The 13403-nt window shown below is 39.4% G+C and overlaps 1 protein-coding gene across 1 annotated transcript; it reads left to right on the top strand.

Moving 5' to 3' along the window:
• The first annotated feature begins 588 nt into the window (after nt 1–588).
• On the top strand, nt 589–7665 carry LOC143726056 (lactase/phlorizin hydrolase-like). Its single transcript, XM_077219042.1, has 12 exons — nt 589–1341; nt 1425–2070; nt 2899–4455; nt 4864–5132; nt 5237–5527; nt 5629–5827; nt 5950–6152; nt 6236–6342; nt 6438–6569; nt 6894–7117; nt 7206–7442; nt 7529–7665. The coding sequence occupies exons 1-12, from the start codon at nt 589–591 to the stop codon at nt 7663–7665; spliced, it is 4755 nt and encodes a 1584-aa protein (XP_077075157.1).
• Nucleotides 7666–13403: the final 5738 nt, after the last annotated feature.

Here is a 13403-nt window from a genome sequence, read left to right as displayed (position 1 = left end):
TCACTGCAGATCTTTTGATAAGATCACAGCAGATCAGATGTTTGTGACGAAGGGATTCCTGCCGCTGTTTTGACTCTTTTATACATTTTTCTCAGCTGGTCAAAATCCCATCATATGCAGGCTACGCACACACAACAAGCACATTTATCCCAGCACACACCATGGTTTTGGATGTTTGGTAAGTTCCGACGTAAAATATACGATACAAAGCCGACCAATCAGGTTGTGAACATATCCCTATGTCTTTAGGTTTGGTATCTTTAAGTTCTGTGTTAAAACAACTGTGTGACCGCTAAGAGGACCAAGACTACACTTTTATTTATTTTTTTGGTCCAGACCAAACGAACCAAGTAAACCGAACAACACGTGTGAACACACCCTTAATGACTGCCATAAACTTTATCACTAGTTGGATTAAAGTTAAAAGTAAAATTCCACAATCGTATAACTGATATGATTGTTTAAGTGACACTCTTGTATAACTGATTGTATAACTGACACTCTTGTATAACTGATTGTATAACTGACATAACAGCCGTGGTGGTTATAAAGAGCTTTCCCCACACTTCCCCACTTGCAACTGACATGATGAAGATCCTAGAGGGATTTCTTTCTCTTGGTTTGTTGGCTGTTTTTTGGAGCTCCAGTAATGCAAAGCAACAGAAGTTCAGGATTCCTGTCCATCAGAAATCAGCTTCTGCAATCTCATACCAGAAGGTCTGGGAGAAATTCAGTGGTCAGAGCGAAGCTGAGCGTGATAAGTTTCTGAGTGGCTCTTTCCCAGTTGATTTTGAATGGTCCGTCTCCAGTGAGAGTTTCAAAGTGGAGGGTGGATGGGCTGAACACAGGAAGGGTGAGACCATATGGGATCGTTTTAGCCATGGGGGTCATGTCTTTGACAACCAGACCACTGATTTGGCCTGTGATAGTTATCATAAGGTGGACTATGATACGTATCTGCTTAGGGGAATGATGGCACCTAATTATCAGTTCTCAATTTCCTGGGCTCGCATTTTCCCCACTGGACACAGAGAAAGTTTGGTTGACGAGGGGGTTGCTTATTATGACAAGATGATTAACACACTTCTACAATCCGGCATCGAGCCCACTGTTACCCTGCATCACTGGGACCTTCCCCAAGCTCTTCAGGACTCAGGAGGCTGGGTTAATGACTCTATTGTGGAAGCTTTCAAAGAATTTTCGGACTTTTGCTTCTCTCGTTATGGAGACAGAGTCAAAACATGGATCACTTTCGGCAGCCCCTGGGTAGTGAGCAACCTGGGGTATGGAACAGGGGAACATCCCCCACGTATGAAAAGCCCAATAATAGCCTCTTACAAGGTGTGTTTGTCAATAAGAAAAAGTACCATCTATTTTATGATTTTATAAAGTATGTATTTGCAATGTTTTGCTTGTTTTCACAGGTGACGCATAATATTTTGAAATCTCATGCTGAAGCCTGGCATATTTATAATGATAATTACAGGAAACTGTACAGTGGAAAAGTGGGCATTGCTCTTAACTCCGATTGGGCAGAGCCAAGGAATCCCGTAAGTGATCAGGATGTTGCAGCAGCTGAGCGTTATTTGAACTTCAAGCTGGGCTGGTTTGCTCACCCCATATTTGTAGATGGAGACTATCCAGTCGTGCTAAAGAAACAAATAGAGCAAAAGAAAGGTGAGTGTGGTAAAGAGTTGGCAAGACTCCCCGTCTTCACTGAGGCAGAGAAACAAAGAATCCGAGGCACAGCTGATTTCTTCGGACTTAATCACTACACTTCCCGACTGATTAGTGAGAGCATGGGTAGATGTGACACTGGACCCAATAATGTTGGGGACTTCGAGGCTTATACGGACCCCACATGGCCCTCCACAGCTTCTGACCAGATCCAGTCTGTTCCATGGGGGCTTCGGCGGTTATTGAACTACATCTATTTAGAGTACACATCCATCACAAAGGTGCCCATCTATATCACAGGAAATGGAATGCCAACTGAGAACTATGGTGATCTGCTCAATGACATTCAGCGTGTCGACTATCTCAAAGCTTACATTAATGAAGCAATGAAAGGTAAGTATTTTAAGGGAACTGGTCAATGCTTAAAACTATGATAATATTAATATTTTTAGTGATAACAGGTCAGTCTGTGTGAAATCAGAGGTGGTGACCTTAATCTAAAATCTGTAAGGTATTTCTTGGAGATTCTAACATTTTTATATTTGAAGTATTCATTATTTTGAGGCCAAAAAATGCCTTGTAGGGAAGCCGTGTATAGGGTATCTGATATCTCAAAAAGTTTGTTGGCCATACTTTCATATCAAGATAGCTGAGGACAAATGTATTTTTGCATGGAAACAGGGCTCATATAGACCTACTTCTAAGCCACATTCAAGATTCTCCTAGTTAGTCAACACTGATAAATGATAAAAAAATATTGTACTGTCCTTTTGATCATAACAGGGACATCACATTTGTGCTTTTAAGCTTAAAACATGTTCTTGTCTTTTCATGGATGTAATTAAGGCTCCAATGTCACCCACATCTACAAATGTTAAATTTTGTACAACTTTATGGGCCACTTATGAAAATATTTGCACCCTGAGAAGAGTTTTAACGGCATAGACTTCAGGTTTGTCTATCCAAAAATCATAATTATTGAAATATAATACACTAAACATGGTGTTTATTGGCTTGGGAATAATTAGTCCTTCAGGGAGCTTAAAATATATGAAAATGTTTAATGAAATAATTTTACAGACACCAACAACATCAGATTTGACACTGACTGACCTTAAAACAATATTCTACCAATGTAACAAAACCCTTGCCAAACTTTAACAGCAGACTATATATGGTAATATAAGATCTCTATCTATTAACTACTTCTTTCTACTACAGCTGTGCATTTGGATGGTGTCTTCATCCAGAGGTTTACAGTCCAGTCTCTGATGGATGGTTTTGAGGGTCCCCAAGGCTACAGTCAACGATTTGGATTGCACTATGTGAACTTTGATGATCCAGACAGGCCAAGAATCCCCAAAGCATCAGGATATTACTATTCAAAGGTGATTGAGCATAATGGATTTACTGAGACTCCAGCAAGCTCTAAGAGGCAAATCTATGGAAATAAAATGGAGAGCACAAAACTTCCTAGTCTGCCACCATCTGAAGTTCCTTCAAAATCCAAGGTTGTTTGGGAAAAGTTCTCCCCTCAAACCAAGTTTGAGAGACAGCTTTATCACTATGGAACATTTCCAGAGGGATTCCATTGGGGTGTCTCTTCTTCAGCATATCAGGTTGAAGGTGGCTGGAATGCAGATGGAAAAGGACCAAGTGTTTGGGATACTTTCACTCAAAAACCTGGTATGATCCCAAACAATGCCAATGGTGATGTTGCATGTGACAGCTACAATAAAATAGATGAGGATCTATACATGTTGAGAGCCCTAAAATTGAAGACTTATAGATTCTCCTTGTCATGGTCTCGAATTTTTCCTAGTGGGAAAAAATCTACTCTTAACCAGAAGGGTGTGGACTACTACAACAGACTCATTGATGGTCTTTTGTCAAACAATATCACACCTATGGTGACTCTCTACCATTGGGACTTGCCACAGGCTTTACAGAACATCAACGGTTGGGACAACCCCGAATTAATTAACATATTCAATGAATATTGTGACTTCTGTTATGCAACATTTGGAGACAGGGTGAAGTTTTGGATCACATTTAATGAACCCCAGACAATTGCATGGTCCGGATATGGACTAGGTCAGATTCCACCTAACGTAAACCAACCAGGAGATGCTCCATACAGGGTTGCACACAACCTCCTGAAAGCTCATGCACAAGCTTATCACACCTATGATGAGAAATACAGGGCAGCGCAAGGAGGTCTGGTATCCATTAGTCTAAATGCTGAATGGGCAGAGCCCCTGGACGTCAACATCCCTCGAGAGGTGGTGGCAGCTGATCGAGCCCTTCAGTTCCAACTAGGCTGGTTTGCACATCCCATATTTAAAAATGGTGACTACCCTGACGCCATGAAGTGGCAGGTTGGCAACAAGAGTGAACTTCAAGGCTTGACAGAATCCCGCCTGCCTTCTTTTACTGACGAAGACAAAGCCTTTATCCAAGGAACAGCTGATGTATTCTGCATTAACACATACACAACCAGAGTCGTGCGCCATGTGACCAGCACACTTGATGTTGAGTCTTATCAGACTGACCAGGACATTGAGAAGGACTTTCCAGAAGGCTCTGAAAATACCGCTGTTAATGACCAGAAGACTGTTTCTTGGGGACTCAGGAGACTTCTTAACTGGTTAAAGGAAGAGTATGGAGACCCTGAGATTTATATAACAGAAAATGGTGTGGCTACAGTCCCTTCCATGACAGTTGATGACACTGATCGAATATTCTTTCTTAAGACCTATGTTGATGAGGCTCTTAAAGGTATGTTAACAATGGTTCTCATTCACTGACAGTGCATACAGACGTATTTGTCTGCTTATAAAGGTTTTTATGCAGAAATCATGAAATGCACTATATATATATATATATATATATATATATATATATATATATATATATATATATATATATATATATATATATATATATGGGCGTAATTTATTCATACTGCTAGCTGTGTGAATGCACTCCCTCATTTAGAATAATCCAGATTCAGCAACATAGAGTAAAAGTATGTGTATTTGCACCTATGAATCCTGTGGAAATTTTGCATGAAATTCTTTGCTCATGAATACTCAAATTGTTCAAAATGTACAAGTAAAAATGGCTTAATGTTTGTAATGGTGTTAAATTGTACATTTGACACATTTACATGTATTGTCTTTTTAGCAAACAACCTGGATGGAGTACGTATTAAGGGTTATATTGCTAGCTCTCTGATGGACTCCTTTGAGTGGCTAAATGGCTACTATGGTAGCTATGGACTACACCATGTGAACTTTTTACTTTCAAATCGGCCAAGAACTCCAAAGCGCTCAGCTCATCTCCTTTTTGATATAATAAGAAATAATGGCTTTCCACTGCCAGTGGAAGAAGAAATGTTATATGGACATTTTCCAGAGGGATTTATGTGGAGCACAGCAACAGCTGCATATCAGGTAAAATCCATTTTAACAAATACAATTTTTAATCATATTTATATATTTTTTAATCATATATTTGCTTAAAATTATACGTTTCATGTTATGCTTTAACACCACAGATAGAGGGAGCCTGGAGAACAGATGGAAAAGGTCTCAGTATTTGGGACAAATATGCACACACTCCTTCAAGAATAGCTAAAGACGACAATGGTGACATTGCCTGTGACAGCTACAACAGGATTGCTGATGATGTCGAAAATGTCAAAAAACTGAAGGTCGGCCACTACCGGATGTCTGTTGCATGGCCCAGAATTATGCCTGATGGAACAAACAGGAAAATTAATGAAGCTGGACTCAACTACTATAATAGGCTTGTAGATGCACTTTTGGCAGCCAATATCCAGCCACAGGTAGACTATTTTTGAAAGAATTTCCATGCTAAAAATGCACTGTCAAAATTTAGTCAAATTCTTTTAGGCTACCAAGTCTATTAATCATTTTGATCTGGCAGGTGACCTTGTACCACTGGGATCTCCCACAAGCACTCCAGGATGATGGTGGCTGGGAGAATGAAACTATTGTCGATAGGTTCAGAGACTATGCTGATGTTGTGTTTAACAGTCTGGGGGACAGAGTAAAGTTCTGGATTACTTTAAATGAACCCCTCAATGTTGCTTTGGCAGGATATGGCTATGGAACAATGGCACCAGGTATCATTCACCATTAAAATTATACTTTTAATTTCTGTAAAATATGATTAAGCCCACCAATTTCAGTGTTCACAGCTAATAATGCAAAATTAGGTTATTGATGATGGTTTATCTGTGTCCAGGTATAAATTCCAGACCGGCCACTGCACCATATGTTGTGGTACACAACCTCATCAAGGCTCATGCTGAGGCCTGGCATCTATATAATGACAAGTATCGTGCAAAATATGGTGGCCTTATCAGCATCACTCTAAACTCTGACTGGGCTGAACCAAGAAACCCATACAAACAGGAAGACGTGGATGCTGCCGAGCGTTATCTTCAGGTACAGATTTGTGATTCAACCATACGAACAGTGTGTAACCATGTGCATAAATCAACAATAAGCCAATCCTCTTCTTGAAACAGTTCATGCTGGGTTGGTTTGCTCATCCTGTGTTCAATGGAGATTACAGTGATTTAATGAAAGACAGAATTCGAGAGAGAAGTTTAGCGGCTGGCCGACCTCAATCAAGGTAATTCATATGTTCTCTTGTTTGAATTTATAGCTTTGTATTAAAAAGTTTCAGCGCTTATAAATGCTTTCACATTTACAATTCACATCTATCAGGCTTCCAGAATTTACCCCTGCTGAAGTAGCGAGGATTAAAGGTACTCATGATTATTTTGGATTCAACCACTACACCTCTGTCTTAACCCATTACTTGGACTACAAAGACTACGAGGACTATGATGCAGACAGGTAGCCTTTTGGTTTTATTCGGCGAAGTTATTCTGTGAGGTTTATTTGTATAGCGCTGTTTTTACAATGCACATTGTTTCAAAGCAGCTTTACAGAAAATCAGTGTTAATGAATAAAATATCTTTATGCCTTATAGTCACATTTACAAGAGTATTGCTGTGCGTTAATATAGTTTACATTTTGTAAAGATACAATAACTCAGTTGATATTTCCTATATAATATATATCGCCCTAATATAAGAGAGCATACTGTATGTATGCAGATATAGTATTGACATACTTTCCCCAACTTTTTGTAAAGAGTTTATTTGCCATCTATTCCAGGGGTGTGGGAGTTGTATCAGATCGTACATGGCTGGAATCTGGATCCTTCTGGTTGAAAGTAAATCCTGCGGGATTCCGAAAAATTCTGAAGTTCATTAAAGATGAATATGGAAACCCTGCTGTTTACATAACAGAGAATGGTGTATCAGAACGAGGGCCAATAGATCTGAATGATGTCCCCCGTATCCACTACTATAATACCTATATCAATCAGGCCCTGAAAGGTAATAAGATCGAAAAGGACAGCATTAAACAACATTACATTTATGTGATGCTTTTTCATGCACTATTAATATTATTGTTTGTTTTCAGCGTGTTTGCTTGATGGTGTGGACATCCGTGGCTACACTGCCTGGTCACTAATGGACAATGTGGAATGGGCAGCGGGTTTTGAAGAAAGATTTGGCTTTTTCTATGTAAATCGATCTGATCCCAGTTTACCACGTATTCCTAAGGAATCTGTCTGGACCTATGCTAAAATAGTTTCCTGCAATGGCTTCATTAGCCCAGGAGAAAGTCCCCATCAATGTCAGATCCTTGAACCTGAAGGTACAATAAATCTATCTATCTATCTATCTATCTATTTATTATATGTCTGTCTGTCTATAAATAACTGAGTCATTTCTGTTTTACAGAGACTAATCCTGCACCACCTCCTGGTGAAGAGCTGTTGGACAGTTTCCAGGATTTGGAAGTGTCAGGTCCTGATGCAAGAAACAAAAAACGTCCAGTAGAGGAACACATTAACCTTGATAAAGCGGACAATTTCTGAACATAATATGCTTTACAAGTCTTAATACACACACACATATATAATTTTTTTTTTTTTTTTTTTGGTAAAACGAATTAATAATTAAAGACATGTTTGTATGTATGTTGTATTGGGATTTTTCATGAAGTTATGTACAGTAATTAACTGTATTTTTTGTTGTTTAAATGTATATGCTTCTACTAGCATTAGCTTATGGACTATTTTAAATTTACATTTTACATTTAAAAATGCCTTATGTTTGTCTTCACAGGTATGTTTGGGCTTTATTTGAGACCATAAATGTTTAATTGTATAAATAAAAATAAAATAACTACAAATAATTTGTATCTTTGGTGTTTGTACCGGTGGTGTAAAGGAATAAGGATGGCACTCTTAGTGTATGTTTATTCATATTTTAGTTAATGATTTGTAAGTCCATCATTGTGTCATTACTTTGCTTTGAAGGGCACATCATACTTAACTCATTATCAACCATACACTAACGTCATCTCATTGCTTGTTAAAGGGTAACTAAACCCTAAAACAAATTTTTTTTAGTTAATGATCTGTAAGACTGGGGCTTTATTAATGCTGTTCATTGATTCGAGTAAATGTTTTGACATTTGGGTATAAAGTGTTTTAATTCTACAATATATGGTGTAAAAACGTCTCTGAGTGCTGCCCTCTTCGAGTTGAACGATGGCTACTGCCGTTGAATTTTCCTATTTGAAGTTGTTTCCCCACAGGAAGTATGCAGGCTCTGCCAACAGCTTACTACCCACGCCCCTGGCATGAGCTCACCATGCCCTTGGCACGAGCTTAGCCATAATGCTATTGTTTTACCACTCAGACACTGGCCCCATTTTCTCTTGCGCTGCTGCTTCCCTAGCATCGTCGGCATCCGGAGTTAAGACTGCAGTTTGAGCCAGTGGCTTGAATTGATAAGGCTCTGGCCCTGTGTCCACAGACTATTCACCCTCCTCCACTTCAGTTGAAGGTAGGGGAGAAAAGTCCTCTACTTCAAATGACCACTCTGTTGCAAAGCTACTGGCGTCACTCCAGTCACTCACCATCTTTGCGAGATCTGACAGCTGTCAATCAATCCGTCACTGTGGGTCTCGTCCCTCGGTTCATCCCCTCTGTCTCCGCTGAGCTCTGCCCACTTTTCCAGCATTTTTCAAATATTGCCAGTGGGTGGAGTTAGGCTTTGACCAGGGGTTGAGTTACACTTTAATGCATGATTGTGTAATGACTTTACTTGAGGGGGCACACAACTCATGACCTATATATCCACCCCGCCCTATATATACAGCTGTGATCCACAAAACGCCATTTTAAGCACGCTCTTCCCCCGTGTTATGCAAGTAGGGAAGCTTAGTGAGATACCCCGCTCTGTTCTCAGAAAACCGGGGTTACATGAGTAACCTAATATTGTCTTTTAAAATCGCGGACAGCCAGACGACAACCTCCAATTTCGTCCGTCATTTGAAGAGCCATTCTGCCCAGTGTTTGTCAATTTGTTACTGTTATCATGGTTAGTTGGTAGTTAGCTAATGTAATAATTTCAGGCCCAAAAAAGGCCCAAACATAAATGATCACATTCATCTAATCTTTCCTAATGATCCGCTAGTTGCCTGCCCCATAAGCAGGCCGTCAAAAAAACGCGTCTCTGTAGGCAGCCTAGGCTCCGAGATCTGTACACAAAAACAATTGCTACCAACAAGTATTAACCACCACTTCGGCTTCGATTTCGGTGGGGACGCGTACCCACCAGATTTCGTCATGAGTCATTTTTTGAACCCACCACTTTTAACTTAACGTCCATAATAATTGGACTTTGGGTTTGATTTTTTTTTACAGTTTTCAGTGGTTATGAGGAGCAATATGAGAGAGAAATTTGGTGATCGTTGTTTAGGTACATTAAACCATAAAGCTTTTTCACGTTAGGACTTACATATAAAGCCCATGAGAACCGTGGGGAGTCAACCCACAGCCGCTCCGCTGCAATGCTGCAAATGTGAAGCAGAAACGCTTCTGCATCTTTTGCAGCGATTTTTGTGTGAGCATATCAGTGAACACCCCAGACCACTCGGTGAGTTTCACATCTTTGTAAACTAAAGTTTAATGCGTTTATATGAATGATTGTTCCAGTGCCCCCTATGAAACCATTGTATAGGTGGGGGGGTGCTAACACAAAAACCTAAAATTCTCGGGACAGCAGTATGTGTCCAAATTTTAATCTTAACCGTTCGATTTCATCAGAAACGATCTTAAAACAGGGCTTTACTTGTAAAACGCCGAACTTACCCTTTAATGTCAGATAACGTCCATAATAATTTGACTTTTGGTTAGATTTTTTGAACGTTTTCAGTGGTTATGAGGAGCAATGAGAGAGAAATTTTGGTAATCATTGTTTAGGCTACATTAAACCGGGGGCCTGTTCTTCGTACGTCGCTAACTCAGTTAGCTGGATTTGATTGTTGGCGATTTGGCATGATCTTGGATTGTTTGGTTCTTCGAAGCTCATCCTAGACTTGCTGTCATAGCAACAGGTGCGCTAGCTTGAACCTGCTCGTGAGCAGGCTTATTTCATGTAAACAGGATTAGATCGCGGCTTTATAAGCGGAGCTGATACGGGAAGTCTTTTAACGCAGCGCGATAGTGTAGGACTTTTTGAGAGATATAATTTTTCTCATGACTCGTGAGGATGTCGTTTACATCAATTATTTTTTGGAAACGCACATTAAATGTTCGACTCGTCGGAATCGGCATTTAATAACAGCACAAACTGTGTGCTCACAGTTACATGTTCAAAAGAGTGGCTCTTTCCTTTAAACTATTGGAGATGCGGAGAACTTGATAAGTGCTGTCTGTTGTGTCATTCACAAAGTTTACCCTGGCGCTCAAGCAGTTTTTAGGGGTTTTTTTTGTGGCATTTCCAAGCCAGTTTAGACCCAAGGTTGTAGGCTATAGCAGTTTTTTTTTTTTTTTTTTGCCAACGCAGGTATTTTATAATTTTTAATGAAGATCATGCAATCATGAACATGCCGATTAATATGACACAGATATGTCCCTCAGGCTTCACTATAATGTGATTGGTCAATAGACTGCACACATGTTCCCATCAAGGCCTCTATGGAGGGGATTTTGTGAACAGAAAGGGGGATCACAATGTAAATGTGCAGCCAAGTTACTATTACAATTCTTAATATTCCAGATTAGTAATATTATATCAAATTTTAAAAAAGGCAGTTGACAGACTAAAATCTCTAGATGGTGTGTGACTGTTCCATATCACAAATGTGGAAGCACAGAGATTCACATTTATGCACATTACTTGAACATGGTAAGGAAAAATATAAATATCAAGCTCACTGTATTACATACACAGTTACAATGCAGCTCTAGCCAGGACAAGGTCACACAATGAAATGAACTTTGGCCAATTAAAGGGAAGATTTCAGTGTCTGAAAAGCCTGAGGGTTGCACTTGACAGGGCCTGTGACATTACATGTGCCATATTACACAACATTTCCACCATCAGCAAAAATATAAAACATTTCATTAAATGTTTAATAAAAGACAAGACAAATATGCTTAGTTCTTTGATTTTTTATTTAAATTGTTCTTTGTAAAGAAAAGTCAGTGATCAAGTCATATTTTGCCTGCAATAAGAGATACTATGCAAGGTCAGCAATAGTACTCTGTGTGAAATAATATATAGCACTTACTCTGAAGTTCCTTTGAAGCAACTCTATCTCTAACTCTATCTCTAGTGCCAGTTTTTTTTCTTTAAGTTGTCAAGTTTTCCCCCCCAAAATACTCTATTTACTAGGGGCAGGGGGGCTTGGGTTAAACCTGTCAACACAAGCCTTATGCAACAAAAAATAAAAGGAAAAGTATACACTGCCCACCTCTGTATAACTGCTTTGTGCAGACTCTTCTGTAGATGTGGACTCCTGCAACTCATATTGCATTCAGAAATAATAGGTACTCAAGTGTAAATTAGGTAAAGTTATTTAAAGATACTTTCTCCAAAAGACAGTCATCTGAGAGAGTTTCTTCACTGTCCTGTGCATTGGTGGGGAAATGGGCATTACAAAGTGTTGTACTTCCTTCCCTTTTGATGTAAAGTTTGGAAAAGTCCACTTACTGCACATGCTTCAGCCACTTGCTTGGGAACAGATAAAAGTGCCGGTGTTTAAAACTGCACAAAAGAGGAAAACACAATTTCATTACAATGAAGTACACTGGGGGGAAATGTGATCAATAACTCATGGCAACATTTTTTTTTACATTAACTAGGCTACATGTAGTTTCACACATGCACACTTTCACAAGTAAGCAATTCATCACTAGGCCTACTCAAGGTTTAACAATTGATATGACTGGACCAGCCATTGGGATTATAGGCCTATAGTGCAGCAAAAAAATATTTTACAGTGTAAGATCATTTAAAGTTCATTTACCAGTAATGAAGGAGTTGCTGCTACTGGTCTCTGTTGTGTGTCTGAGGAAGAGCTGAACCCAGGACGGGTCGGTTCACATTTAACCCAAGCAGGGCCAGCTCTTCTGCCGGGGTATAATGTGGGGGTTCAGGACCACCACCTGTTTGTTTTTCTTTTCTTTTTTTCCAGCCTTTTTCTTGGTTGCTTTTATAAACAAGCAAACATTTATTAACAGTGCCTTATTAAAAGAGACTATAGTAGCCTATAGTACAAATTACCATTATGTAGAATATTCTAGTACTTCACTTTTACTTGTTCCCATGTTCTAGTAGTGGGTGGTGACTGACATTACAATGAACAAAGTTATTAATTATTTCGAAATTATTAAAATAAAAAAATATATACTGTAATAAGTGATAAAAACATCTAAATGGTCACTACAAACTTAATTTGCTACTTTTTGCCAGCCCTCTCTCCTGTCTTTGCACATTTTTGGTGAAAACGTGTAATTAAGTTTTCAAATTCAGCATAACCTTCTAGCAATAGCTCTTGCTCTGCTGCAGAGTAAAACTGAGCGCGCTCTTTGGACACGGTGAGCAGCCAATAGCAGCGTTGCTGATCAATGTTTCTACTATCGATACATATCCCCTTTTAACCCAGCGCATGAACGCGCAATTATCTCAGATAACTCAATCCAGCGATACTAATCATAAACAACAGGTGTGTTCGAAGAACCTAATTAGCTGGATCATGATTAGCACGATGATATTATCTTGGATGTCTCATTTGATCTCGGATGTTTTAAGCAACGTACGAAGAACGGGCCCCGGGTCATGTCATATTGTCAACATGACCCACTATTCTGCTTCATGTCTAATGCTTTTTGAAAACTTGAGGCTTTCTTCTTCATAAAACAAGTCGGACATCATCACATTTTTGTATAGATTTTTATTTCTTTAAATTAGTAAGCTACAGGACATCGTCTTTCAAAACATGACCTGCGTGAAAGAGAAAAGTGAATGAATGCGTCATTGTACCCAAATGCACGTCCGAATGCGCCTCTGTCCATTTCAAACCAAACTGACGCCAAAGGATGCGCTTAGGAGAGTTTTTCAATTGCACGGGAGGGAGGGGGAGGGAGTAGTGAGCTAGCTCTCTGTTTTGTTTGAACACCAACAGAAGTGACGTTACCCCGCCATGATCGCTGATACAACCTTTAACAATCAAGTTTTTGCTTCTGTTTCACAGATATGCAGAGTATGAAAGGAAAAGAAACGCCTGCACTGATGCTACACAGCCTGCAATTTCCCA

The sequence above is a fragment of the Siphateles boraxobius genome, unplaced genomic scaffold (assembly GCF_051911475.1).
Source record: "Siphateles boraxobius isolate OS27281-9 unplaced genomic scaffold, OSU_SipBor_1 77, whole genome shotgun sequence".
In the NCBI taxonomy this organism is placed as follows: domain Eukaryota; kingdom Metazoa; phylum Chordata; class Actinopteri; order Cypriniformes; family Leuciscidae; genus Siphateles; species Siphateles boraxobius.
Note: the sequence above shows the minus strand (reverse complement) of the source record. Positions and strands in the feature narration are given on the sequence as shown.

Bases quoted from the DNA above. Each gene is read 5' to 3' on its own strand.
- LOC143726056 (XM_077219042.1), top strand. From the start codon at position 589: ATGAAGATCCTAGAGGGATTTCTTTCTCTTGGTTTGTTGGCTGTTTTT. The intron at 4,456-4,863 runs GTATGTTAACAA...TTGTCTTTTTAG, and splicing joins TGTTGATGAGGCTCTTAAAG to CAAACAACCTGGATGGAGTA. The intron at 7,118-7,205 runs GTAATAAGATCG...GTTTGTTTTCAG, and splicing joins TATCAATCAGGCCCTGAAAG to CGTGTTTGCTTGATGGTGTG.